The sequence below is a fragment of the Bemisia tabaci genome, chromosome 8 (assembly GCF_918797505.1).
Source record: "Bemisia tabaci chromosome 8, PGI_BMITA_v3".
In the NCBI taxonomy this organism is placed as follows: domain Eukaryota; kingdom Metazoa; phylum Arthropoda; class Insecta; order Hemiptera; family Aleyrodidae; genus Bemisia; species Bemisia tabaci.
In genome coordinates this window covers 13,756,456-13,781,594 of record NC_092800.1, presented here as the reverse complement: position 1 = coordinate 13,781,594, position 25,139 = coordinate 13,756,456, and the positions used below count along the sequence as shown (strand labels likewise).

General features: G+C 34.9%; 2 protein-coding genes across 31 annotated transcripts in view; both read left to right on the top strand.

The window, feature by feature from the left end:
* Positions 1-25,139, top strand: part of LOC109033903 (plasma membrane calcium-transporting ATPase 3) — a 469,278-nt gene that overhangs the window by 232,659 nt on the left and 211,480 nt on the right. The window lies entirely within an intron of this gene.
* LOC140223753 (plasma membrane calcium-transporting ATPase 3-like) overlaps positions 1-25,139 on the top strand; it is a 310,994-nt gene that overhangs the window by 275,987 nt on the left and 9,868 nt on the right. For 12 of the 19 annotated variants that reach the window (XM_072303319.1, XM_072303317.1, XM_072303325.1 and 9 more), the window contains 4 exons: positions 32-243; positions 686-837; positions 1,223-1,358; positions 21,446-21,514. In XM_072303319.1, coding sequence (XP_072159420.1) covers positions 32-243; positions 686-837; positions 1,223-1,358; positions 21,446-21,514 — 569 coding nt within the window. Of the gene's footprint in view, positions 1-31; positions 244-685; positions 838-1,222; positions 1,359-18,130; positions 19,332-21,445; positions 21,515-25,139 lie in introns of those variants that run through there. The other 7 variants (XM_072303332.1, XM_072303328.1, XM_072303324.1 and 4 more) reach the window with 4 other exon arrangements.

Sequence of the window (25,139 nt, the reverse complement as noted above, 5' to 3'; positions counted from 1 at the left end):
AGATATGTCTAATTTATTTCCTAATTTTCAGGTGATATATTCCTTGACATCCCTACTGGACGCAGAGCTGAATTCGGCTCAGAGCCTACTCAACATTTCACTGTCATTTTTAACACTTTTGTCATGATGACACTCTTTAATGAAATTAATGCCAGAAAAATTCATGGCCAACGTAATGTATTCGAAGGATTTTTCACAAATCCCATTTTTTACTCTATATGGATTAGTACTGTTATTAGTCAGGTAAGTCAATCTTATCATCTGCCTCTCTTTTTCATAGCTTTACTCCAATCAAAAAATTCAACCCTTCAACTAGAATGCAGAATTAGTAAACCACTAGATAGCTTATTTATTTTGACAGCTAGTCTGAAAGACAACCAATGAGTGAGTTAAGTTTGGAAGATTGACTCTTTAAAAGCTATTTTTCATAGTTTTTAATACTAGTGAAAAAGAAGAACACTTAAAATTTACCACAAAATCATTGTATGAATAATACCTACTTTATTTTAGACCGCAAAAATGTATTAGTTATTTGGCATCAGTCTTGAGCAATTCCTAACAAAAGCAGAAAACTTAATATCAGTTCAAAGAGTATATAGAAGACTTGGCATAGTGCAAATTCTTTTTACTTCTCTTTCATTCTCTGCTTTCTTCACTCCTAATCAATGTTTTCTTTTGTTTGAAGGTTGTCATTATTCAATTTGGTGGAACAGCGTTTTCAACGAAAAGCTTAACGCTGGATCAATGGCTGTGGTGCCTTTTCTTCGGATTTGGCACGTTAATTTGGGGTCAAATTGTTACAACTGTTCCTACAAGAAAACTCCCAAAAATACTCTCGTAAGTACTTTGAATCTTGTTTCAGTAAACTTTGGTTTTGTGCAAAGGTTGAATTTACGAAAATGAAAATTGTTTGGTTCTCATCTATGACTTGAAAGTCCGAATTTTCAGAAAGTTGACTGAGTCACTCGATCTTTAGTACTATTTCGATGAGAGAACATGTAATGTGATGCATCATTTCTCACTTTGTCCAGCAGTCCATTCATGCATTGTAACAAGAGGTATGAATTCGTCCTCATCATAGCTTTTTACATTGCCCCTAATGCCCGTGTTTAGTGACTGAGGATTTTCGTCTTGAGCAGGATTTCGCCTTATCTGTATGAATAGCTCAACTTTCGCAGTAATTTCTTCTCTAAGTTAATCAAAATTATTTAAATCTGTGTAGGTGGGGTCGAGGACATCCAGAAGAGTACTGTGAAGCAATTCACTTGGGTGAAGAGAAATATGACCCGGATACGGACAAAAAACCGCGTGCCGGACAAATTTTGTGGATTAGGGGCCTTACGCGTCTTCAAACGCAGGTATGTAGAATTCCTTGACCTTCCGAAGTGATATTGCCTCTTTTCAAGATTCAACATTAGTCTGGTGCCTTTTACCTCAATTTGATATGAATGCGCATTTTTAAACAATATTAGTTGACACTGCTTCTCAATAATTACATCTAATCTAATTCAAACGTGATCTAAGTCAACCAGTTGTGTCAACTTTGGAATTTTAGAAGCTATTGATAGTAAATTTAATTATAGTCAAAACACTGTACTTATCGTCTCCAAAACAATTTGATGTTTGTGCGTAGTTCTTCAAAAATGGACTGATTCCTGAAGAGTCATTTAAATTCCTGTTCATGCTCTGTCATTTCTATAATTCAAAATCAACAGGAAACTGTGAAATCCCAGAATACTTGATTTTTTTCCTGCCAATAGTTTTATCATAGTTAATTAACCGAATGAAAATGTGTATTCATAATCTGAATTAATTTTTCAAGTCTTTGAATGCTGTTACCGTTGTTGAAGTGCATTTACTTAAAGTTTATTTATAGCAATGAACTTGATAATAATTATTTTATTCTCTTTATTATTGTGATTTCTTTATCGATAAGGAAGTTTAAAATCATCGATTTGGAAGTATAGAACTGGACAAAGAAAATCAAATTTCGAACACTCTATTATTAATTTAATATTTTATAGGAATTATGTTGGAATCATAACCACTAGTCAAAGAACACTAAAATTGCACATGTTTATTAGTTTCTTCAATTTCCTTCCTCCTTTTATTTTAGTGATTAAAGCCTCTTTCAGTTCTTCAACTGGAAGTTGCCTTATTCGTAATTTTATTTTCTTAGAAAATTAGGGTTTCGTCACTGATTTCTTTTTTTTCTCTCATGCAAGTAACCAGTTGATGAGTGCAATCCGTTTTCAGGCTTTTTGCTCTTCCGACAGTGCGTAGAATTAATCAATTTTACGCTGCAGCATAACTTGTTCTGAAATGAATATTTCAGCCAGTAAAACAACATTACCAAGATTGCGCTCGTCAAATGGCATGACTTCTTTTTTTTCTCTTTTTTTTCTTTTTCTTTTTTTTTTAATTTATTTATTTCATTTTATTTTTTTAAAAAAATTACTCCCATTCAAAGTTCTACATTTTACCAAGAGAAGCATTTCAATGCAATGTTTAGCTCTTCTTTTCTTTGTACCTTTTCAAAGGAATGAAATAACTCACCAAGCATCGTAATTTTAGATTTTTCAGACTCTTACAGTCTATTCAAAGTGAACAAGAAAATTGTGCAATTTCAAATCTTCTGCTTCAAATCTCAAATCTTTTTCTCGTAAATCCACCTGTGCTTAAGTAATACTGGTGTGGATGTGCATGTGTGCATTCGCACACATGCTTACATTCGCTCTTTCTTTACATTGGGTTATTTTATCTCTCTATTCATTTTCTGTTTATTTTATCTCTTTCTTCATGTGCTATTCTGGGTTATTGCGCTATATGCCGTACAGAATTGACGTGCATTGGGGCTGTCTAATTTTTTCTATGTCTCTCTAAGTTTGTTTATTTTTGTTTTTCTCTTGTTTATTACTATTATTATTATTACAAATCAATTTATTTTTCTTGACTTATTTTGTGTAAACTGACCTAGGATAATTTCTCGTTGTTAGTTGCTTTTTTAAAATATTTATAATTTTGTCAGTATTGCTTCTCTACTCTCTGCAATAGTACTATCTATTCCTCAACTGCCATCGTCTATTTTTCCACAATATTTATTCTTATGATATCTCATTCCTCTTCATTCTTCGACAGAATCATTCTTTCACCCTTGACTTTTTTCCACGTTTCATGAGAGTACCCTCACTGCGTTTATGCTTGTCAAATTTGTAAATTGAATCGTTTTTATGAGCTCTCCAGCCCTAATGGGACAAATTACAAGAAACGGGTCAACATTTCCATCCGTCATCATCAATCAATAATTATCTGTGTCGCCAAATGCTGTTCAACAACACTGGGAACTTACTGATCGGGATTTTTGGATGCTGTGCACGAAAAATTATCTAAGTGGAAGCTCACAAAATTTTCACCAGAAAATGAGAGCTAGGGTGGTGGAACGCACATAATGCATTATTCCCAAACCTACATTTTCTATTCATTGAAAAGGTATCCTATCCTGGCAGGTTTCTACAAGCTATCCCCTATCCATTTCAATCCTCCTTCTTAATTCTCTTTCGCTCCTCTTGCTCATTTTGTAGGGTATTCTGAGTTTTATCAACAATTATTTGTTATTTTAATGAGATGATTCTATTGCACTAGAACGGGAAAGTATAAAATAGACACTTGAAACACACTTTTCAAAATAATTTGAAACTAGAGGAGAGAAAAACCAATTTTAAAGATCTGGCTCCTCCTTCCCTTTCTCTGAACAAAAAGTTCGAAAAATATTTTTTAAGGTAGCAGTGCCTAGAAAGGGGTCAGTGTGAAAGTTTTGCATTATTCGCACAAGAGAAGTAAAGGATAATGTGCCGTCATCTGAAAGTGAGAAATTTTTAAAATGGGGAGTCGATAAAAAAAAAAAAAAAACGAACAGAGAGGCTAAAAATTTTCTGCTTCTTGATCTAATAAACAGAAAATTTGCTGTTGAAGCTTCAAGGAAACATTGCATTTTATCCCCTCCTGTTTGCCTTGATGGGTATAGAAATTTTATCTTCATATTATACTCTGATTGAAGGAGTCTTTCAAAAATTCTCTCCAATCTCAAGGCTCTCTCTTCTCAAAGTTCTTTCCCTTTTCCTGTAGGTCTCTACTGACTTTTCTTTCCTCAGTGTTACACTCTGTTCATCAGACAGCTCTGTCTTCTTCAGGATGACTTTTAGTCTTCTGTGTTTCAACTTTTTCTTCTTACCATTAAATATTGAATTTTAATATTTATTTTGCATGCATTTAGAATCAAGGGTTGGGAAATGGGGCACTGGTACTACTATTTGCATTATGTGTTACTAATTTCATTCATCTGAGACCAAATTGTTTTCCCTGCATTGGAAAAAATTATCTTGGCTTCTCACCTGTACTTACTTTTTTTGAAGTTCTGCAAGACTCCTGTTCCATTGTAATGACCTCAAGAGTTTATTTCATGCTGATATTCTTGCACAGCGTAAATGATTTGGTGCACTTGCATTGCTGGTGGGTCAGCTCAACTGAGTCTCTTTCAAGATACTTTGAAATATTGAACTTCATTCTTTGATCATGACTTAGACCCAAGAAAAATAATTCAATAATAAATTCCCCTTGGGAACTCACCGAACTCTTTGTTTGCAATGTTGAGCAAAATTTTCACAGAGGCCAATCCCATTTTTCTGCCAAGCCATACTGTGCAGTGAAGATAAGTTTGGTCTTTGGCATTTTCTATCTTGTCATTAAGAACCTACATTGCAAAGTTGACTCTCTTTTTTTCTTACTAATTTCAAAAACAAAGCTGCCAACCATTTCTTTTGTTATATCAACGAATTGGTTTAATGAATTTCGTGCACATCCTTTTCTCAGTCTCTTTGATCATGTTTGTCTGAAATGTTGACCACTAAACCTAACAGAAGAGATACAAATCAGTGTAATGGCTTTGTTTGTTACTCCTTTCTGGAAGTTTCAAGCTCTCTTACGTTTAGATTGGCGTTCTAAAAAAAAGCGAGAAGTCATGAACTATATTGCAATCATTACATGGTGATTGCAACTACAGTCTATGTCACAAAAATTGGCAGCTGAAGGATGGAGTCAGGTGAGCAGCTTGATATATTTTTTAAGGGTTAATTGGCTTAGACGAGCTTCAGTCCTTTGAATGTGCCAATATACCTGTGTTTCAACCCTTAAAAAATACTCCAAGCCAGTCATTAACTCTGCTCCTAGCTGTCCCTTTTTGTGTCGTACTCTATATTATAAGTCAAAGTGCCCAGTGTGATTTCTTCCCTTGTCTAACAGTGAAGTTTAAGTGCTCATGACTTTAAAATGGGCTTTACCCTGCATTGGACATTTTTGACGTACTTGACCTATCATCCTCTCGAAATAAAGCCTTTTCCCCTTTCTGCTTTCTTTTACTGTAATCATAGTGTTATCCAATTTTGCAAAATAGGTTCAATGACAATTTTTGTCTGTTGGAGGATGCTTCAGGAACTGGCGAAAATTGAACTGCAACTTTTATTCTCAGCTCACCATACAACTAAATTGCAATATCTGTATCGCACAGTCTCTAAATTTGTGCTTTTCTTTTGAGAAGTTTAAAAAAAAGCCTCCACAGAGTATTAAAAAATCACTTTCTACCTTTTTTGTGATCTAAGGAAAATGAGTGAGGAGATCAGAAGCCTCTCTGTGTTGATGGAGTAGATAAACAACTGATCAGTTTGGATTATTTTTTCTCCAAGTGAGTGGTCATTTTTTTCAATTTTCAACTTTTGCATCGAGTGTCAGTACCTACAGTTTTCCTGTTGAAGCTCCGACGGAAAGATTTCTACCAAATGATGTAGCTCCGAGTCCCTGACTGGAGCCTATAAGAATATATTAAGCTAACCTAGTCTTGAAAGTAAGCACTCAGTCAAGCAAACACTGCAAAAGTTTAATTTTCCCAATGGACCACAAGACAAGGTATGAATTTAAGCATTCTGATACATGTTTCTTAACCAAAATTTCACGTAAAGCACGATTTTCGCAACGAAAAATAATGAAACAAAATCCAAACGAAGATATTAACATTTTTATTTCACATTGGTTCCGAGGAATTTGAACTGCCCGCTCACAAGAAACTCAAAGCTCTACGTGAGCCAAATCGCGCACTACAACGGTTTCAACAAACTTCTCAATCTGGTAATGTTCATTTCCCACCATGTGTTGTTCAAACTATAAAAAATTTGCTACAGCTGAGCCAAAGTGTCAAGATTAAGGTTGCCAGACTTTTATATCGCAGAGACTGTCATGATAATTTTTAGCGCACGATGTGAATCACGCAGAGCATTGAGTTTTCATGAGCGGGTGGTTTGAATTTACGCATCAAGAATCATTAAATATCTTCGTAAGGAGTTAATTTCGGTAATTTTCGTTGTGCGCGTCGTATTCTACGTAAAATTTTAATTAAGAAACATGTGTCAGAATGCTGAAATTCGCATCTTGTCTAGTGGCCCATTGAAGCGAAAATTGTATTAATATGTACTGGGTTAATGTTCAGTGCATCTGCTAGCTGTAGTGAATGCACTCATTCCAATGCAATTCTACGAAGTAGTTCCAAAAGACACTCATTAGATTCTTGCAGCATCCTCCAAAGGTATGCTCACGAAGGCCGGCAGGTCAACCAAAAGTATGGTTAGGTGCAGGCTGCCTGTCGGTTGTGCGTGAGCAACTTCATTCCTCCGCAGGTGATTTTATTTATCTTTTTATTTTTTCCTGTTGCTCACTGGTGGGGCGCATCATAATTTTCTACCATTCTCATTAACCATTAAATTTTTTCAGCTGCTTTGATGCAAGTGGTGGTTAACAGATTAGAACGGTGATGGTGGTGATGGTTGGGGGTTACGGACTACTACTTTTTATCAATCTTATTAATTTATGTACTGAGGTTACACTAATTCAATTCGTGTGCCACTTCTCAATTTTGTCAAGTTCGACGTTGAGACACAATCAAACTATGTTCCTTATGTAGGGAAACTCTCCTTGTTAAAATTATGTCGTTTGTCTCTGGTGTTAAGTGTTAAGATTTTGCCATATCCTCGAAGTAGCAGTATCTTTAATCAATACATTTTCACAACAAGATTTTTCAATTTTGACCGAATCCCTCCTGAATTTTTAATTTCAAGATAATCATCGAGCGATTGTTCCCAATTCAAGCTATTTACAGAAACTTACATTATGGAGGAGGTAACATCACTAGCATTGTTGCAAGTCTCCTCCGTTGAAGGTTCAATATTAAAACTGCAACTGTCAAGTTCTCAAGCATTCTGACGAAATTGCAGTATTTATTTGCAGGAGTACAACACTTTTATTTACATCGATGTTTGGTCAGGAACATCAACGATGGTGAAACAAAGAAATTGATTTTCTCAGTTCAGGAGGATGATAATGCATCATTGTGTTTGACTTTAAATGAGTTTTAACCAATCAGTTTTAGTTATCAAAACTAGTCCAATGGTTAAACTCCTAAACCATACATCTCTGTTGCAATGTTTCAAAATTTTCTACGCATAGGTTTTTTTTTTTTTGAAAATGAAGCCGAATCAAAGTTAGAGTTTGAAATTTATTGAAGATGACTGAGGAATGCTGAAGAAGAATCAAATAAAATTACAAGATATTATATCAATTTGTTATCCTATCAAAACATAAAATATGTTCAAGAATTTTGGAATGTTGCAACATAGATTCAGAGTTCAGCTATTCAGTTGCTGTTTCTTTTCTCTTTTCAATTTTTTTAAGAGAACTTCTTAACAGTCTCATGAAGTTTGGGAAACACCATGATGGGAGATGATTATTTTTCTTGTTTGACCATCTACAGTTTGATTGTGCTCCCAAGTCGAACTGTGCTCAAATCATAGCTCTGCTGACATATGGACATGACTAGGAGGCATGATAAGCTCTTTTTTTTTTACTTCAAACTTTTTGGAGCTTGGGTAAAAATGGAGTTTTGTCCTTATGTCAGCGGAGTGACAAAATGATCAAACTGGGCAGTCAAACTGATAATGTGATCGAGGAGCCACTTCACTGAAGTAGCTAGTCAAATTTGATCTTCTGTTCACCAGACAATCTCCCTAGTCGGTCAAAATAACAGATTTCGCAGCGACTCGCTCGTTAGCAGTTAGTTTGTCAGCTCAGTCAGATCTGCCTCTCAGCGCTTTCAGCTCCTCCGTATTCTGACTTGTTTCACTCTGAAGGTGCATCTTTAAATTCTATGTGTCCGTATTTGCTCTTGTCAGTGTTTCACCCCGCGCCTCTATATTTTTCATGGCCGTATGTGTTTTTGCGTGTCGATGTTTTTGTTTACTCTCCGTATTTTCGAGTGGAAAACCCGCCGGTGTTATTCGTCCAAGTTACATCTTTTCCCTTCAGCCTCTGCTGGTCTTCAAAATCGAGGTGTTCTTAAGTTTTTTTTGTTGAAAAAACGCAGCGCCAGCTGAATTTGTCGAAGGTTCTTTGATTAGGATATATTCTCTCAAGAAATTTTTATCTCTCACTCTTGGTAATTAATTGACAAAACTTCTCCAAACATGTAATCATGATGGCCATCATGGGCATTGCACCCTCTTCTGGATGAATAGAGTAGACACAAAACTAGCGTATCTCAGTGGCAAGATGTACAATTTCTCATTTTTGCTGAGTTTTATGACAGTTTCATCCACCGGAGGATGACAAAATGTTTAAAATGGCCATCAAGATTACCTGTTAAAAAAAATTTTGTTTTTCTATTATTGAATCTAAATCGTATAAATTGTCTAAAATCAGCACAAGTTTTCAATCTCCCCCTGCCACTACTTTATAGAATAATAGTCCAAAAAGTCAAATCTAACAGTTCCCTCTTTAATAATCTCGATGAACTCTGAGTTGTCCGCAACGAAAACACTGTCAATTCGATGTCATCATTACTGTCTCTTTTCCAAAGCCAGATCGCTCCCATAGATGGTATTAGCGTTACATCACTTAAAAAAACACATATATTAATTTGTTCTCATTGGCAGTATTGAAGTCGGTTATCTCATTATCATTGCTCTGATTCAATTCCATATAATGAAGAGTCCCTACGTTGACGTCACCACTAATAGCGCCTATAGCTTCCAAATTTCGAAGTTTTTGACGGCTAAAAATGTTTCAATTACAGTAATTCTTTTGTTTTGTTCGATTTCGATCCCTGTGCAAAGTTAACAGTATTTGAATTGAAGTAATTATTTTATAAATAAAAGAATAGAATGTCAACAAGTTTCTAAGTAATGCAGGTCGTATCATTTCGTTTATAATGACATCTTTATTTTTATGTCAGTGAAGTTGCAGTGGGAAGTTTTATAAGATTTCTGCTTAATATCCTGATATCGAAACTTTTACTATTGTGCGATTGTTTACAACGCCTTTCCATTGACAGTGCCAGAAAAATTTAATAATGATGAGTTGCACCGATGAAAAATAGTTTTCCCCCAAAAATGCAAAATGATTCTCAACCACTCCTCGAACAGACCACAAGTTTTCCATTCCATGGTTTTCTCTCTCTTTTTTTTGTGTGTTAAATGTTTGCCAAGTTTTGTGTTTACCCCTTCTCTTTCTGCATTCCTCACTTCCGACTTGAATCAACCGTTTATCTGTTTTATATCAAGTTCTGTAAAATATTCCCTATAGTCCCTGGTGTTGTTATACTCTCTTGGTATTGTTACAGTTGTCAGTCAAAATGTATTTGTACATCTGTTCACCACTCCCTCAATGTGTTGCTGTTACTCCTGATCAGTTCACCCTTGTGTCCCAATTCCATGTTTCCAATCCATCCTCATCCTGGTCGTCCCTTCTGTTTTATTTGATCCGTCAACCTTGAGCCATTTACTCTTCTTGTGTCGTTTTGTGAAGTACTGTTGAAGTGTTCTCGATTCACTAAAAAATTCAATTTTTGTCGGGTATGTCCAACAAATCGTTCTATGTTCCGCGTTTTTCAGCAGTATGCTTGAAATGACATTACACAGAAAGCAGTCCAGATCATTTGATCTACCATGTCTCTGGAATATGCTTCATTATTCTACTACAGTCATTTTCTATTGAGCACATAGGTCAGTTTTTATACCATAAAATAAACTCTGCACTTGAAACTTGAAGAAGATATTCAAATTGGCTCTTTTTCGATGTATTTTCTTGGTAGTTTCAACGAAATCACTGCAATAGCGAGCTGATTATTTCGCCCTCATGTTTTATTATCAGACTTGAATGAATGTAATCAGTTGTAATAGTGCTCTCCAGATTTGTTATGCGAGCTAAGTATAAGCTATCATTCATGAATGTTCGGTCTTTATCATACACAAGCAAGTTCTATAGTTTTGCTACCATAGAATTTTGGAGATCGCATCGCTGGTTGCTCATAATTGGCTTTCTTTGAACATCAACTTTGAAAGTTACAAAGGGGGTGATTGCCTTCTTCAAGTTTACTAGAAAGTGAGAAAAGGGGATCAGAGATGATATCAGTCTAAGATGATGTCAGTCTAAGATGATGTCAGTCTAAGAGGATGTCAGTCTAAGATGATTTGTTTTTCAGACCCAAAATATGGGTTCAACCCCCCTTTTTTGGGATGAGTCTGTCTCAGCCTTTAGCCTTTAGTGAGCATGAGAGTCAATTTGAAATAAATTTCATGGCACCATCTAGTCTCTTACGAATTTTTCAGAGGTCCAAATGGTTGGATTGCAACTCTCTTAAGGCTGAATGTTACTCTCTCCTCTTCATTTTTAAAACTCTTTGATGCACTGCGAGAAGAGTTTAACTGAAATTGGTTGCTAAATTTACTTGTTTTTCATTGCATCTATTTGGTCATAGACCAGAAATTAGAAATCGTGAAGTTCTTTAAATAAGCTTGAATTTTAAAAGAATTGTGCAAGTTAAATGATATTTTCGTTGAGTGGAGATCTGTAGCAAACATTAGTTATTCTATTATTTTCCTCGTTTTGTCTTTAACAACATACTCGCTATTTTTCACGGTAGTCCACGTAAAGTATAGGATGTTAGAATCAGGTTTTTAATGATAAAAAACTTTGTAGGTTCTAGGGCCATGTGTTTAAAATTTGATATTTTGTCAAGGTCGTTGATAGTGCATTTATCCATCTATATTCTTCAAATGTGTAATCAATTCCATAGTTTTTCTCGCTCGGTTCTTTTGTTAGTTTCATCAGGTTGTCCGTGTTTCTCTCATTCCAAGGTACTTTGTACACTAATTTTTCTGGAGGAATATGAGTTACTTATACATAATATTGTATTTTACACTATTGTTCTCCATCAATGGACTCAAATTATGTAAACACCATAGTCCATAAGTTTTCTTCAATTTCCCCTTTTTTTCCCTGTTAGAATGTTTGTGTTTACTAACACGGTTTTGCCCTCAGAAGTAGAAACGAACCTATCATGAAAGAAATAGAGATCACAAGAAGCAAGAATGTAGAATATAGGACTGCATTCAGTCGAATCAGAGCAGCCGTAGTTTCCAGCCGATACAACATCTCTTAGAAATGTCTCAAAGTCAGAACAACGTCTTGTTTTATTGGGTGCATGTTTGATTTCAACTAACTCTCGCTTATTGCTTTTTGTAAAGAGATATTTTTTTTAGTTTGTGATCATCATCAAATAGGGCTGATCAGACACTTCCTATAAAGAATTTTGAAATCCTAATGCTCACTCAAAATGTGTAACAGTTGTAGTGCAACCCTTTCTGCCATCAGAAGTCTTGTTTGAGGAAAGGATGGTGCAAAGCTTGATCTCCAAGCAGTGCAGGTTTCGGTTTGAAATTTTGTCTGGTGAATGCATTAGGGTATTCAATAATAACAAACTTAATTGAAATACCTGTAGTCAATCACGCCGAGAAAATCATGTACAATTTTCAATGATTTGTGTTTTGATTTTGTGTTCGTACTTTCAGTATTATGGTGCCATGTGAATCCAATTCGACTATGTGTCATCTAACCAAGGTGTTGCTTTGACTAACTTAAATCCTTTTCGGAATGCGTATCTCATAATTGAAAAAAAAAAAATATGTAGAAGCAAGAATTTTAGGGGTACTTGGCTAAATTTACAACCAGAGTCACGGTCGAGGCCAAAAATGAAACCGAGGAATCAAAAGATCGTCAATAAGTTTTATACTAGGTATATCTTAATTTCTGTATAAGTCAGAGTTTTATGAGCCATTTTGATCAAGAAAGCCTTGAGTGAAATCATAAAATCGCGGCTCATGGGAGGTATCCCTCTCTTTTCATGCTACAACAGGATTGTTCATAAATTACAGCGCACAAAAATCTGGACCCCCTTCCCTCCATTATGCACCTGTCATGTAGATCAATCCCCCCCCTCCTAACAATGACATCATGCTTTGATGCAAAAAGTAATTTAAAAATGTGTAACTCAACTCACAAAATAATAGTGGACTTGTTCTGAGGCAGCGCATTCCTCAGAGCGGATTCAGATTAAAATTTCTTTTTTTCCGTTGCTGCTACCCAAGAATTTGGAAAGACAGTAAGCTAACCCTCCCAGATCAAAATTTACCATCCCCATGCATTTCTTATACATTGCCGTCCATTTCTAAGTGCTTAGTTTTCTTCTATCACTGTAGATGACTGACAATTTCTCTGAATCTTCGAATTGATGATCTAAATCTAGTGCCTTTAATCCTAACATTGACAAAATTCAGGTCACAAATTTGAATACTCAGGGAAATTGTTGTTTACCTGCAGCAATAGCAGAAAACTACATCCTTTGTAATGGGTGGAAATGTACAAGATACGGGAAGAATCAATTAATTTTTACTCGGTAGGACTGGACGACTGTCACACTAAATTTTAGCAGCTTTAGAAATGATAAGTTCAATCCTGCCATGGTAAGGAAAAACGCTGTATGAGCCTTCAGGCATTGCCAAATTTCCCTTGATAAAATGCGAATTTGCTGAAAAACTTGTGGATATTTTTCACCCGATTTCTTACAGAATTTCATTTACAGTATCTGAAAATTTCAAGGAAAAATATTCATAGCTTCCTCAAAAATTAACTTTTCAATGTAGGAAATTTGGCAACTCTCGAATGTTCATACAGCGTTTTTCCTTAGCTCAACAGAATTGGAATCAGCCCAGGAGAAGAAAAAATGCTCCCTGAAGTGCGTCAGCTTTTATTTTATTCATATTGTGAGTTGGTATTATTAATTTCGATTTTACACATTTTGATGTTGCTTTTTTGCCTCAATTTAAATTTCGAAGGGTGTTACCTTGGTATTTTCGGTTTCCGTCGTTACATCATGCTGTGATTAACACTGTTCCCATCGGCGTTCAGCACTGCTTTTTGAACAATGTAATTCATTGCATAACTCCCTTTTCCCTCAGCCACACTTGATCATGCTGGTATGCTCAACTCATCCCATCCATCTAATGTGACGTAATTTATGAACAGTCCCATAGGAAGATGAAAAATTACCATGTATCCTGTGCAAAATCGTAATTGCTGCCTCCTCATTTACAGAGAAAAGAAATGTATCTACTATATAATACTGCTGAACAGTACCTTGAGTTTTTCTATTAATATTTTCAGCAAAATTCTGACAACTTTTTGAATGGTCTTTCTTACAATGCTCCGAGATTACCCTCATTTTTATTCCCCTTTTTTTTACCATTCAGAGAGTCTCTCTTTCCTACGCGAATTATAAATTGCATTTTGCCTCGAGTAGCAATTCCTTTGATTTTGTTTTTAGAGATTCTTAGACCGTTGACATGGTTAATTTTCATTAGGTGTGCCTGCCTTGGAATTAACAATTTCTGCTTCTAGTTTTGGGCTCCTTTTAAAAAATATGTATTGGCTTCAATTACTAATTTATTAACTTTTTATTTTGTGAAGAAAATTTGAAGTTTTTGTGTGTCACACCGCTTATTTTGCATGTAATGGGGTATTTTTTTCCATTTTTATTCCATTTTCAGAAAATAGTTTTTTCTTTCTTTCTTTTTAGTTTGTCCCCCTTTAGAAAATCCCAAATCAAGGTACCATCCTCAGAAAATCAAAAGTCTACCTAATCAAATTTTTTTTACTGCCCTTGACATCGCAATGCTCAACTGGAAAATCTTGATTTATTTTACAAAATTTTCAAAACCTTTTTTGATGGCTTTGCTCCGAAACTTCGCATATCAATTACAATGTTTCGAAATTCCTCTGTTTACTTTCGTTTTTGGGAAGAAAACCAATGAACATAATGGCTTGAAATTTATACAGGATGACCAAAAATTAGTTTAGAAAGAAGATGATCGAAACATTTCAAAGCCATAATGTCGATTTGTTTTCCTTTCAATGTTGATACTTGTATGGCAATTTCAAAACATTGGAATCGAGGTCTTGGAGTTAAGTTATCGTTTTAGCGGCCACTACCTGATAGAGTTATTTGCTGTCGAGCATTATTTTGCAAGAAATTGAAATGCAACTTCTAATGATGGCTCAGTTCTACAACAACATATCTCATTTGCAGTGTTGTAAATTCCAGATCCTTTTTAATTTTTTTGAATGGAAAGCAAACTAATTTTATCACTTGAAATTTTCTAAAAATTCTCTAAACGCAAAGAGAAAAGTCCTGGAAATGATTATGAAGTGTTATTGATCAGTTTACCATTTAAGAAAAAAAATGGTGTGTTATGTAATTTGCAATGTTACAAATTGATATGTTTTCAGTGCTAAGCCATTAATAATCTCAGGAAGTAACCTAGATTTTGGTCAACGACTTAATATTCCTTTTAAGAAAAAGGTCTCTATTTTGTAACAGCTTCCTTGTTTTATGAAACGCCTTTTGGTTTTACATTGATACTCTGCTTCTTACACTTTCACTGCTATTTTAAAGCTCATTAAGTGAAATTACTTACCTGCATAATTTTCTTGTCTGTATTGAGTTTACAAAAGTCATTTCGATTTATTTATTTATTTTTTACCTCTCTAATTTTTTCCACCGAGCATTGATTTTTCATCCAGAGTGTTTTTAAAGTTGTGTATTGCTGTTTATGCTGTTATTGAAATTGAACATGAAAAACTGATCCACCTTAATTTGGGGTGAATAGAGAAAAATTCCGCTTTGAATCATTTCTTTCCGAATCATTTTTATTTCTCCCTTTTAGTGGCTCCTCTGATTCGTTCAAACATTGATATTTTATCAATATTGTTAAATGTATTATCGCAACTACATAATTTCCCTCCTGTTCTTTATTTGCCCCTTTTTTTATTTATCCTTTTCATTTGACGTTTGCTGCAGAAAGTTTCGTAGAATAATCCACTTGTTTTTGATGCATGAAATTCCCAGCCAAGTTTAACATTAGTTGGAAGATTTTGTCATGGCAGTATCAATACATATTTTTTGAGTAATTAGTGTCTGTTTGATGTATTGATTGCTACTGTAAGCCGCTTTGTATGTCATACCATGAATAAGAACTTTTTTCCCCTCCCTATAGTATTCAATTATCGGCAAATATTTCAAGTCACAAAATCAACAAATAGCTTCATTAAAGGGAGCCTTTTCTTATCTCCTCCCAGATAAGCGTACTTAAGCGAAAAAAAAAAAAAAAAATTGTTTTTACAATAAATAGTACAATTAAAAATTAAGTTTTCATGTTTTTCTATTTTGTTGGTTTTTCACCGATTTCAAATATTTTATGGTAGACAGAAAGCTTAATTATTCTTAAAAATCTTGTTATACAGATATCCTTTATTGGACAGAAATTGGCAGAGCTGTATCAACTCCGGCCTGATATATTTTGAACATTTCCGTCTGAATTTGCATGAAAGAAGTTAATTGAATATTTTGACAAGAGTTAAGCAAAACAGTCAAATCTGCATTGCATTATTCAAAAATCTCATGTCTTATTTTAATTTTTTGGAAAGCAAGCAACCAACGTATCTGCAAAGTAACACTCATATGAGCAAGGAAAATTGCTTTAATTTCCGAGTAGGGATGTTTACTGGTTTCTTTTCAAAGTATTAAAATAGGAGATGAGATTTTTAAACACAGCAATGTAGTCACGACAGTTAGGTACACTCAAATCTATCCATTTCTAGTAAAGCATCCAGTATTCCAAAGGATCAATTTTCCAGTCCATTTAAGTGCCCTTCCTCAACTGCTATCTATTCCTATCTTAGGCATTTCCCAGGAGGCTTTAATTTTCAGTCTAATGAGGTCGTGAAAGATGCTGTAAAAGTGGACTATGCAAGTTAGACGAGGTTTTGAAAAAATTAATTTTATAAACCCGACTACAGCCAGGAATAATGTGCTGATTAACAACAGAAACAAATTCATCGAAGTATTTGTTTTGAAAAAAAAATATTGTTTTTCATGTCTTGTCTTAAAAGAAAATACAAACAAAAATCCTGTTAAACTTTCTTTTTCCTAAGGTGGACGGAAATGTTCGAAACCTGTTGTCAGTTGAACAACATAGCTCTACGAATTTTTGGTCTGACAAAAGTGGCTTTAAATCATACTCTTAACAGGTTTTCAGCTTTCTTTTGTCTAAAAATATAAGATAAAAAAATGTTTAAATGGATGAGTTTACAATTTTCGAAAGCACAGCATAAAGAAACTTACTGTTGAAACCACTGAGTTGGTACATTGGCATTTCAAAAAAAATGTTCATCTAAAATTAGTCATCATGAGTAGGTAATTTTTATTAAGCAAACTCTAAAAAAAACACAGGATTATATTGGCAGAAAACGATACAGATGCCCTCAAAAATCCTTGCAAATTACAGGTTTTTCTTTTATCTTATTCTGTCGGTAAATCTCTGCTGCTGAATGCAATAACAAGAACTTTCGCACGAAAAATTCAGGAAACATTTGCATTGTTAGTATTACGCTTTTGAACATTAGTGCAGCAATGCTTGAGCCTATAGTCTTTTATCATGCAGCTTTCAACTTACAAGAAAAAGTGATCCCTGAAATAAATTAGCTATTTTTTTGGAAGTGGATAGTAAAAACAATATTGATAGAATATTTAAGGACCCCCCCCCCCCTCTCGCCCTCAAATTAGATCCTCTGAGGTGCTTCGTTATATTTTCTCTTTCTCTCTCCCTTTTATCTACCTTTGATGTAATTTTTTCAAGTAATGTGGCTTTTTTTTTAAATAATGAGACGAATGCCTTTTGTTTTTAAAAAAACAAAAAGTTTCTATTTCAAGCGGTCCCAAAATTTGAGAATTAATGTCACTGGTTAGAGAAGCAAAAAAGGTTGAGATAAATTCTCAAGGAAATCAAAACATAGAGAGATCGAACAGATATTGCTAAGGTTCTCTTCTCTATCTAAGTCATGCCCAGATTAAAGCATTAGACAAGTCGTTAGGTACTCCTCTTTTCCTCTCCTCTATCTCGTTCGCATTTTTCACTGTCTCTATTCACCCCTTTTAAGGATTGGTACTTAAGGTGATTCGATGAACGCTATTTTTTGTGTCAGAACGACTTGCGATACATCGCATCAATTGGTTCCATTTTTTCAGCTACTCGTCATTCTTCTCGACTTCTGAGATCCCAATTCTGTTGTCATGAGACTAAAGAATTTACGCACCAATTTTGACAAACAAATTCAACGAAATGAAAGCGTGGTTTTTTCAGAGGAAAAGTATCGAATTCGATACTGATATCAAAACTGCACTCGAAGGCAATATTTTTCCTCCAAAGTAACCACGCCTTTATTACGTTGAATTTAATTGTCAAAATTGGTGGGTGAATTCTTTAGTATCCTGACAACAGAATTGCAATCACAAAATTCCAGAAAAATAACGAGTGGCTGAAGAAATGGAACCAATCAATGCGATATATCTCATGTTGTTTTGACACAAAATATGGCGTCCATCAAAACGCCTCAATCGGTTTTGAAAGGAAATTAACACTGCATTGCAATTTTGCACGTGTTGAAGAGTGTTTGATTTTTGTTCATTTCACACTACCCAAGTTAACTTTGAGGTAATAGCAGATTAAGTGAGAAACTGGTCTCAGTTTCATTGAAACGAGTGGATTTACCGAATGGTAAATGCGGCACTAGGCATGAGGATGTAGGGACTAGGTTAAGTTGGGCGTTTGTCTTGAAGTGACGGTGTCGGTGTGTTTTACAGCTTCGGGTGATAAGAGCGTTTCGCTCGACCCTGGAGGATCTGGAAGAGCGGCGTTCTGTCCATAGTTTGCACAGTTTACGCAGTTCCCGGAGCCACACAGGCCAACGGCCTCTTTCCGACATCACTTATATTGACGAAGACCCTGTGAGACTACTGTCGACCAATAATGTCTCTCTAACCGTTCAGAAGATGTCTTCGGGGGACCCTCATCGGTCATATAATAGTGAGGGACTTACTCATCTGTTACCTAAAACTCCCCATGAAACAAGGATTTAAACTTGTCTTCTCTCCTTTGCTTCTCTCTTCTCAGCAATCAGCTTTGGTGTTGGGACTCAATCACGCCTATAGTTTCTCCCTCTACCCCTCCCCAATCCTCACCCCGCTCCTCGTCTCCCTCCTTCATCTCTCCCCTTGTCCTTCCCCCGTTTACCGGCACCCCTCTTTTGCTTTATACTCTCACACGTTTTTATTCATTAATAATTTATTTTTCCGAATTTTTCCTCTACCTTTGTTATGAATTTAAAATTGTTCTCTTGTAAATAATTTACCTCCTCATTTTTAAATTGTTTCCCTCGATCAGCGATCGCCAGGTCGAGTGGAAAATGACTTATGTGTAAATACTTATGTACTGATTATGTTATTTTTTTTCTTCTCCCCACCTGCTTTTAATCACTAGCTTTTACTCTTTACAGACTGATTTAGTAGCTACATGATTCTATATATCCCTGTTAGTTGAACGAAATATGATTGCATTGTGCGAATTTTGTTGCTCTTCAACATGCAGCAAAATTGGAACAAGGCAGATTAACATGTTAAATTTGAGATAAAGTCTATGGTTTTTTTTTTCTCTCTTTTTTTTCGTCGGACCCATCGAATATATCGAATGATGTAGCCCCAATTGGTCTATTGTTTCTTATATTGTACAGTCATATTTTTCTACATTTTTGTATTGATCCAGATATATTAACTTTTAATAGATAAATCTCATTGAAGTGTTAAAACGTAAAGTACGTATTTATTCAATAAGTTACCACTTTATATGCTGTAAAAAATTATTGTTGATAGATCTTTTGAATTTTTTCTCCACAATGTTGAGTTAAGTGTATCTGAAACAGTGTCATTTCATCTATTCTGAAGTCGAATCTCTAATTATCACAGACTCTCATTCTCAAATAAATCATTAATTTTTGGTTAAGAGTAATTTTATCAAATTCTTTATCTCTATCGAATGAAAAATTTTGACAAAGAGCTTGTTCTCGTAACTCACAGGGCTTCTTTCTCTCTCCACAATTATTGGCACACTTAGGAAGTTACTTTTGTGATGCATCTGCCCAAAGATACATTTTCATAACATGCATCTAATATTTGGAAAATCACTAGGAACGTTTCCAATTTTTTTCCCGTAAAGCTCCCGCGATCAGGCAAGAGATTGTAATCTTAAAGTTAAATCAATTATGCTGCATGAACCTTATGCTTACTTCTTGAAGAAGGTTAATGCCATTAAACAGAAGCTGACTTTAGGGAGAGGTAAAGAAAACTTTCTCTTTGCAGTATTATTTTAGTCCATGTCTTTCGATTTTTCACTGCATGGTCTATATCAATTGGCCTTCATTTTGCAATAAGGAACTACCATTCTGGGCTTATTTCACAAACAACGTATGTGTCATCAGTTTTCCTATGCAGATAAGTGCTTTTGTGGATTAGCCACAATTTTTAGCTCCTAATTGCAGAATATAGTCCAATTTTAATTGAAAGTTTGAAAATTATCTGCTAATAATGAAAAGAAGCACAGAGATCAAATGTCTGATAAACTTCTTTTTCTGAAACGCTCATTTCTTGGGTATCATTTGTAGCTAATGGGTCAGTCAATGAAAAGCCTTATGGAAAGTGCATTCATGAATAAAGAGGACGATTTCAAATATTCATTCCGCTTCTTTCTTGCTTTGGCAAGTAGATCCACTTTGAAGGGTCTTATCAAACAATTGAGTCATTATAAAACAACATTGTCTACATAAGTTGATCAGAAAATTTCGCTTTTCCCAGAGGTTCTCTTAATGGAATCTCGTTAGTATGCACTTGCATTTATTTTTCACTTTTTTCTTCATTATTCTGTCCCTGTCTCACTTGACCCCTTTATTTTATCCGAAAATTTGAACTTGTGCATTCTAGATGAACTTCATCCATTTAAGTCATGACTTCTGGATAACAGATGGCAAAAATAACTTCGGTACAATTGATTTAGTACCCTAAGTGACCAATTGATGGTTTAAAGCAACCTGAAAGTCAAAGCAGAACTGAAATTCCAAATGAAATACAAAGAAGGCATCTGGAAAGGATCAAACCTAGTTTGCTGATGTGTTAAGTCTTGACAAATTCCCCCTTTTTATGTTCAGTTATTGAGGGATTTTTAGCAATTGGGAAATAAGAAAACAATGTAATTAAATTCCGCAGGATAAACTATCAAAACCAGCGGGAATTCAGGCAATAAGCATTGAAAATACAGAATAGTAAATCGATGTCCTGAGTGCGGAACCATGTATCACCGTTTGAGATGTTGCAGACTTCCTGTCATACTTTATTTTTTCTTTGGATAACTGGTCAACATAGTTTCTTGAAAATTTTCTTTATTTTTCCTATGTGTCAGCAGAATATTCTATATGAATTTTAAGCCACAAATTTGGCTTGCTGCTCTTCGAAAAAATAAAGTAGGAAGGAAAACTTTGAGACGCCTCAATGGATATACATGGTTTCGCACTTCAGTTATCAAAATGACGAAATTGTTTTTTAGTTCAATTCTGTGTTTTCTATCCGTGTGCAAGCCGAAACTTAATAGAGGGAATTTGGAGTCAAGGGACTTTGTTTTTGATTGTTTCTGGAATGAATAGCGTTTAATCGTGGAGGTCTGCTAGTTTGAGAAGCTTGTCCTTCTTTCGCTGCGTCAATAATCATTCTCTCTACTCTATCGTAATAGTTTTGAACTACTATCTAGTTGAATTATTTATTTTCACTGTACATGATTCAGATGTTTGTCTGTCTTGCATTACCCATGTCTTTGTGAGAATTAATTTATGTGTAGTCTTGATGTATTTTTCTTGACTATCGACTACTTACTGTCTGTCTCTAGAATTCTATTGTAGTTCTGGTCTAACGTAGTTTTCTTGCAGCAATTTTCAGAGCAGCCCTACCCCCACCATCACTTTACATGTATCTTATGCCACTTATTATGCACTTTAATGTTCATATTTTTATTTTCTTTACTTTTCTACTGTCGCATCACACTTTTCTCATGTGTTGCCCTTTACTTTACTCTTAAAGGTGATAGGTGGTGAGTTGCAAGAGAGGCTGATTCCAGTCCCATACAGCAAGAGCTCCACAGACCAAGCTGTAAGCCGTATTCCTCTCATCTCTTTCTGTCTGCTCGCTCGCTCGCTCGCCTGCTCATTTGTTCAGTTTTGCTCGAATTTACCACCGTTTTTCCTTTCATCATTTTCAAGACTGTTCTCAGGATATCGCCTCCAGTGGAACCTTAAACATTTCTCTATTATCAGGGTATCTGAAAGTGCCAAAAATATTGGTATAAATGGTCCCAAATCATTTGTGCTACATGTGGATTTTTTTAAATTATTTTGAATTAAGAGAGATCCAAAAATGTTCATATGAACCAAGAAAAATGACTATCCGTAAGCGAATCAAAATTAATGAGAATAAAGCTGAATGTACTTATTACATTACAGGAAGCTTAAGTTGAATTAATAGGAACACTATTTTACAGGAATTTTTGCATTGTCCTTGTTACTTAAAGCAGCTGTCGCTAATAATATGCACCGAGCATTTCCTTGTGGGCTCGATACTACGTAGCAAGAGCAGAACCCTCCAGAACATATTTTTTTTATATTTCATCACGCAGTTTAGATGATAATTACGAAAAAGTACTCAATTTTTCTCTAAGACCTAATTTTTTCAACAATTAGCCAAGCATACCCAGAGAGCACTTTTAATTTTTCTGAGGGTCCTAGTAGCCACCCTGCTAAAGCTTGAATTGAATTTTAAAAAACACTGCCCAAATGCTCGTCTTGTCCAACAAATATTCTAATGCAAAACTGTCCAAAAATATTGATTCAAAGATTGCTGTTCGAAATTCCAATTCCTAAAATGTAGTCAAACAGAAATTATTCCGACTTATTCTTCATTTTGTCCAGAGCTCAACATATTCAGATGAAAATATATTCTAGCAGTTGGCCTCCGAATGTTCATGGTAATGCTGAATAAGTCGGCGTGTATGCTTTGCCTTTTTTAAAGTTTCAAAAATTTCTGTAAGAATTTCTGCAAGAGTTTTCTACCATCCCAACCAGGACAAAGATCTACTTCAGATTTTGGTGCACCTTGTTATAACTTTGTTTTTGCAGGTTGGTCAATCCCGTAATTCGTTTTATCTTCTCTTTCATCAGTCTTTCGCGTCGAGATTACTCACAATCTGTGTCAAATTATTACCACACGCTTATAAAAATTCTGATATTAATTTACAGGGATGGTTTGCATTTATTATTAATCAGAAATTCTTTTGCGGTTCTGTAAATCACACCCATTTCTTCAAAATAATTTTCGTAATGTGCGGGGTGAATTAAGCTTCTAGGATTTTTTCTTTTCTTTTTGCTCCAAATGGCAAAGAAACCCCGTTTTGTAAATTGCAAGAATGGGATCCGTTAGGAACAATATTTTCGGTGGGCTTAGCCAGGCGGAGGAAGCACCGTTTGCTGATGGGCTGAATTCAGCTTTAGGCACTCGACTATTGCCTCTTGATCGGTCGGATTTTGATAATCTTTTTTTCCCCTTATAAAGTATCAACCCGGCAAAAATTCCTTGCCACTGCCCCATCAAATACCAAGATAATCCAGTCTCTTATTTTGTTGCTCCTTTAACCATCTTCACATCATAATTAAACACATGATAACTTCCAAGTTGTTGGTACCTATGTCGAGTTTGCGATACACGGAAAATCAAAGGAAAATATTTTGGGAAAGAAATTTAAATGAGAAGTGTTGCGTAGGTGAACTGAAGTGCGATGAGTTATAAAAAATATTTTAAACCACCATATTTTTGTGCAACATGTTGCAGTTGTGTTTTCGTCAGCTTTCGTTCAGCCTTTCGGATGTCAAAGATCTTTTTTTGCTGGTAAATTCCTCTAATGTCGAAAAGTCTTGTGACACACATACAAAAAAACTTTCAAATCCTTTCTTTTTTTAAATCATGATTCTACTTATTTTGTAAAAGTATACTGAACAGTCTTGAAAATGAAGTTTTTGTTTCAAAGTTAGTTTCTTTCTTTTTCTTTTCTGTCTTCTAACAGTTTTATCATCCCCTTATTGTTTTATACAATTTCTCTTTTGCCTGTTTTTTTTTTGTTTTTATCAGTGAAATACAAGATATTAGTTTCTTGAACATCACAAGAAAGGTATTTTAGCAGTGTATTCTCCCACAATCTTAATGAGTTTTTTTCATTGCTTGCTATTTCTTACTTTTTTTAAATTTATTTTTTAGGTTATTCCAGTTGATTTTTCTTTGTGTGTGTTGTTTTTTTTTTCCTTCTACCATCCGTCAACTTGCTTTTAATTCCACTTGTTTGATTTAGCCAGGTCTGTATTTTTGCATGCGTTTTTATCATAAGATTGTAAAATTAGCCATGTATATACTCTTCCTCCGAACTTCGTCTCACAAAATTCCTTACAGATAGTATTCTAGATCACAAACGGAACGTTCCTAGAACTGTACGGAAAACTGAAACAAATCATATCGATGACTAAACTTCAAATTCACGAAATTAACATTTCCTATCATACTTTATTTCTCAGAAGGAAAACGACTCAATGTAATGGTTTGAAATTTGTACAAAAGGGCTACAGAATATTGAAGCCAATTCAGAGAAAATTACAAGCCTTAATGTTGTTTTGTTAACGTTCTATGAAAGTAAAATATGAGGCGAAATTTTAAAATGTTGCAACTGTGATGAGTTGTTTTGGAGCTTTGCCATCAATATAGTTTAGTTAGCACATCAATGGCCAAAGTGAGAAAGCATGTATCTCTGTATGCGTCGTTGTCGGCTTCTTGCTATACTTTATTTTTTCTTTCGAAAGCTAGTCAACATAGTTTCTTGAAAAATTTCTTGAGCAGAATATTCTATTATTCTGTAAATTTCAAGCTATAAAGTTGACCTGTTTTTCTTTGAGAAAGTAAGATTGGAGCAAAAATGTTGAAACATCGTATCAGATATACATGGTCTTGCTTTTTAGCCATGGACGTATTCAAGCATCTTTCATTTCTTTTCTCCGACTGTGATTCTGATGTCGGTAATAGTTACCTTCAATGGACCAAACTGGAATATCCTACTGTACAAATTTTAGTATTGTGCGTTCACCAAGGACCAATAATGTTAGGAAACCCCTCTCTGGAGGACACCTCTATAATTTTTTTTCACCTTCTGGAGCCAAGTTGTGTTTACATGATTCCTTATGAGTCAGATGAAAATTGGTTTGTAGAAAAAAAAACCATAAAACTGCGGGCAGGAAAATGAGAAACATCTGAATATGCTGAGTCGTGAAATATTTTCTTTGGTATGAAAAACAAAATGCGCCCTAAAATCGTAGTGTTGGCACACCATGAAAAAGATCCAATGTTCTGAGCGATAGGAGACTCTTTCTCTGCCTTTTGAACCCAATGATGAGAATAGTCCGAGATGAAAGGTTCTAACCAACTCCAGCAAGTTTTGATGCCAAAAATTATGTTCAACCAAAGCGACGGAGAGTCTAAAAGTAAGTTACCTTCTGTGTTCTTGAATGAGCCACCAGGTAAGGTTTGGTCTGGAGAAAAGTCACAATTTAATTTTTCAAAATCTTATGTAAAAAACGATTCACATTGAGAGAAGTTTGGAAATCATCTCTTGAACGAGCTAAAACAAGTATAATTACCACAGATCAAATGGACTGCATTAAGCAGAAAGGAACCAAGCCATATC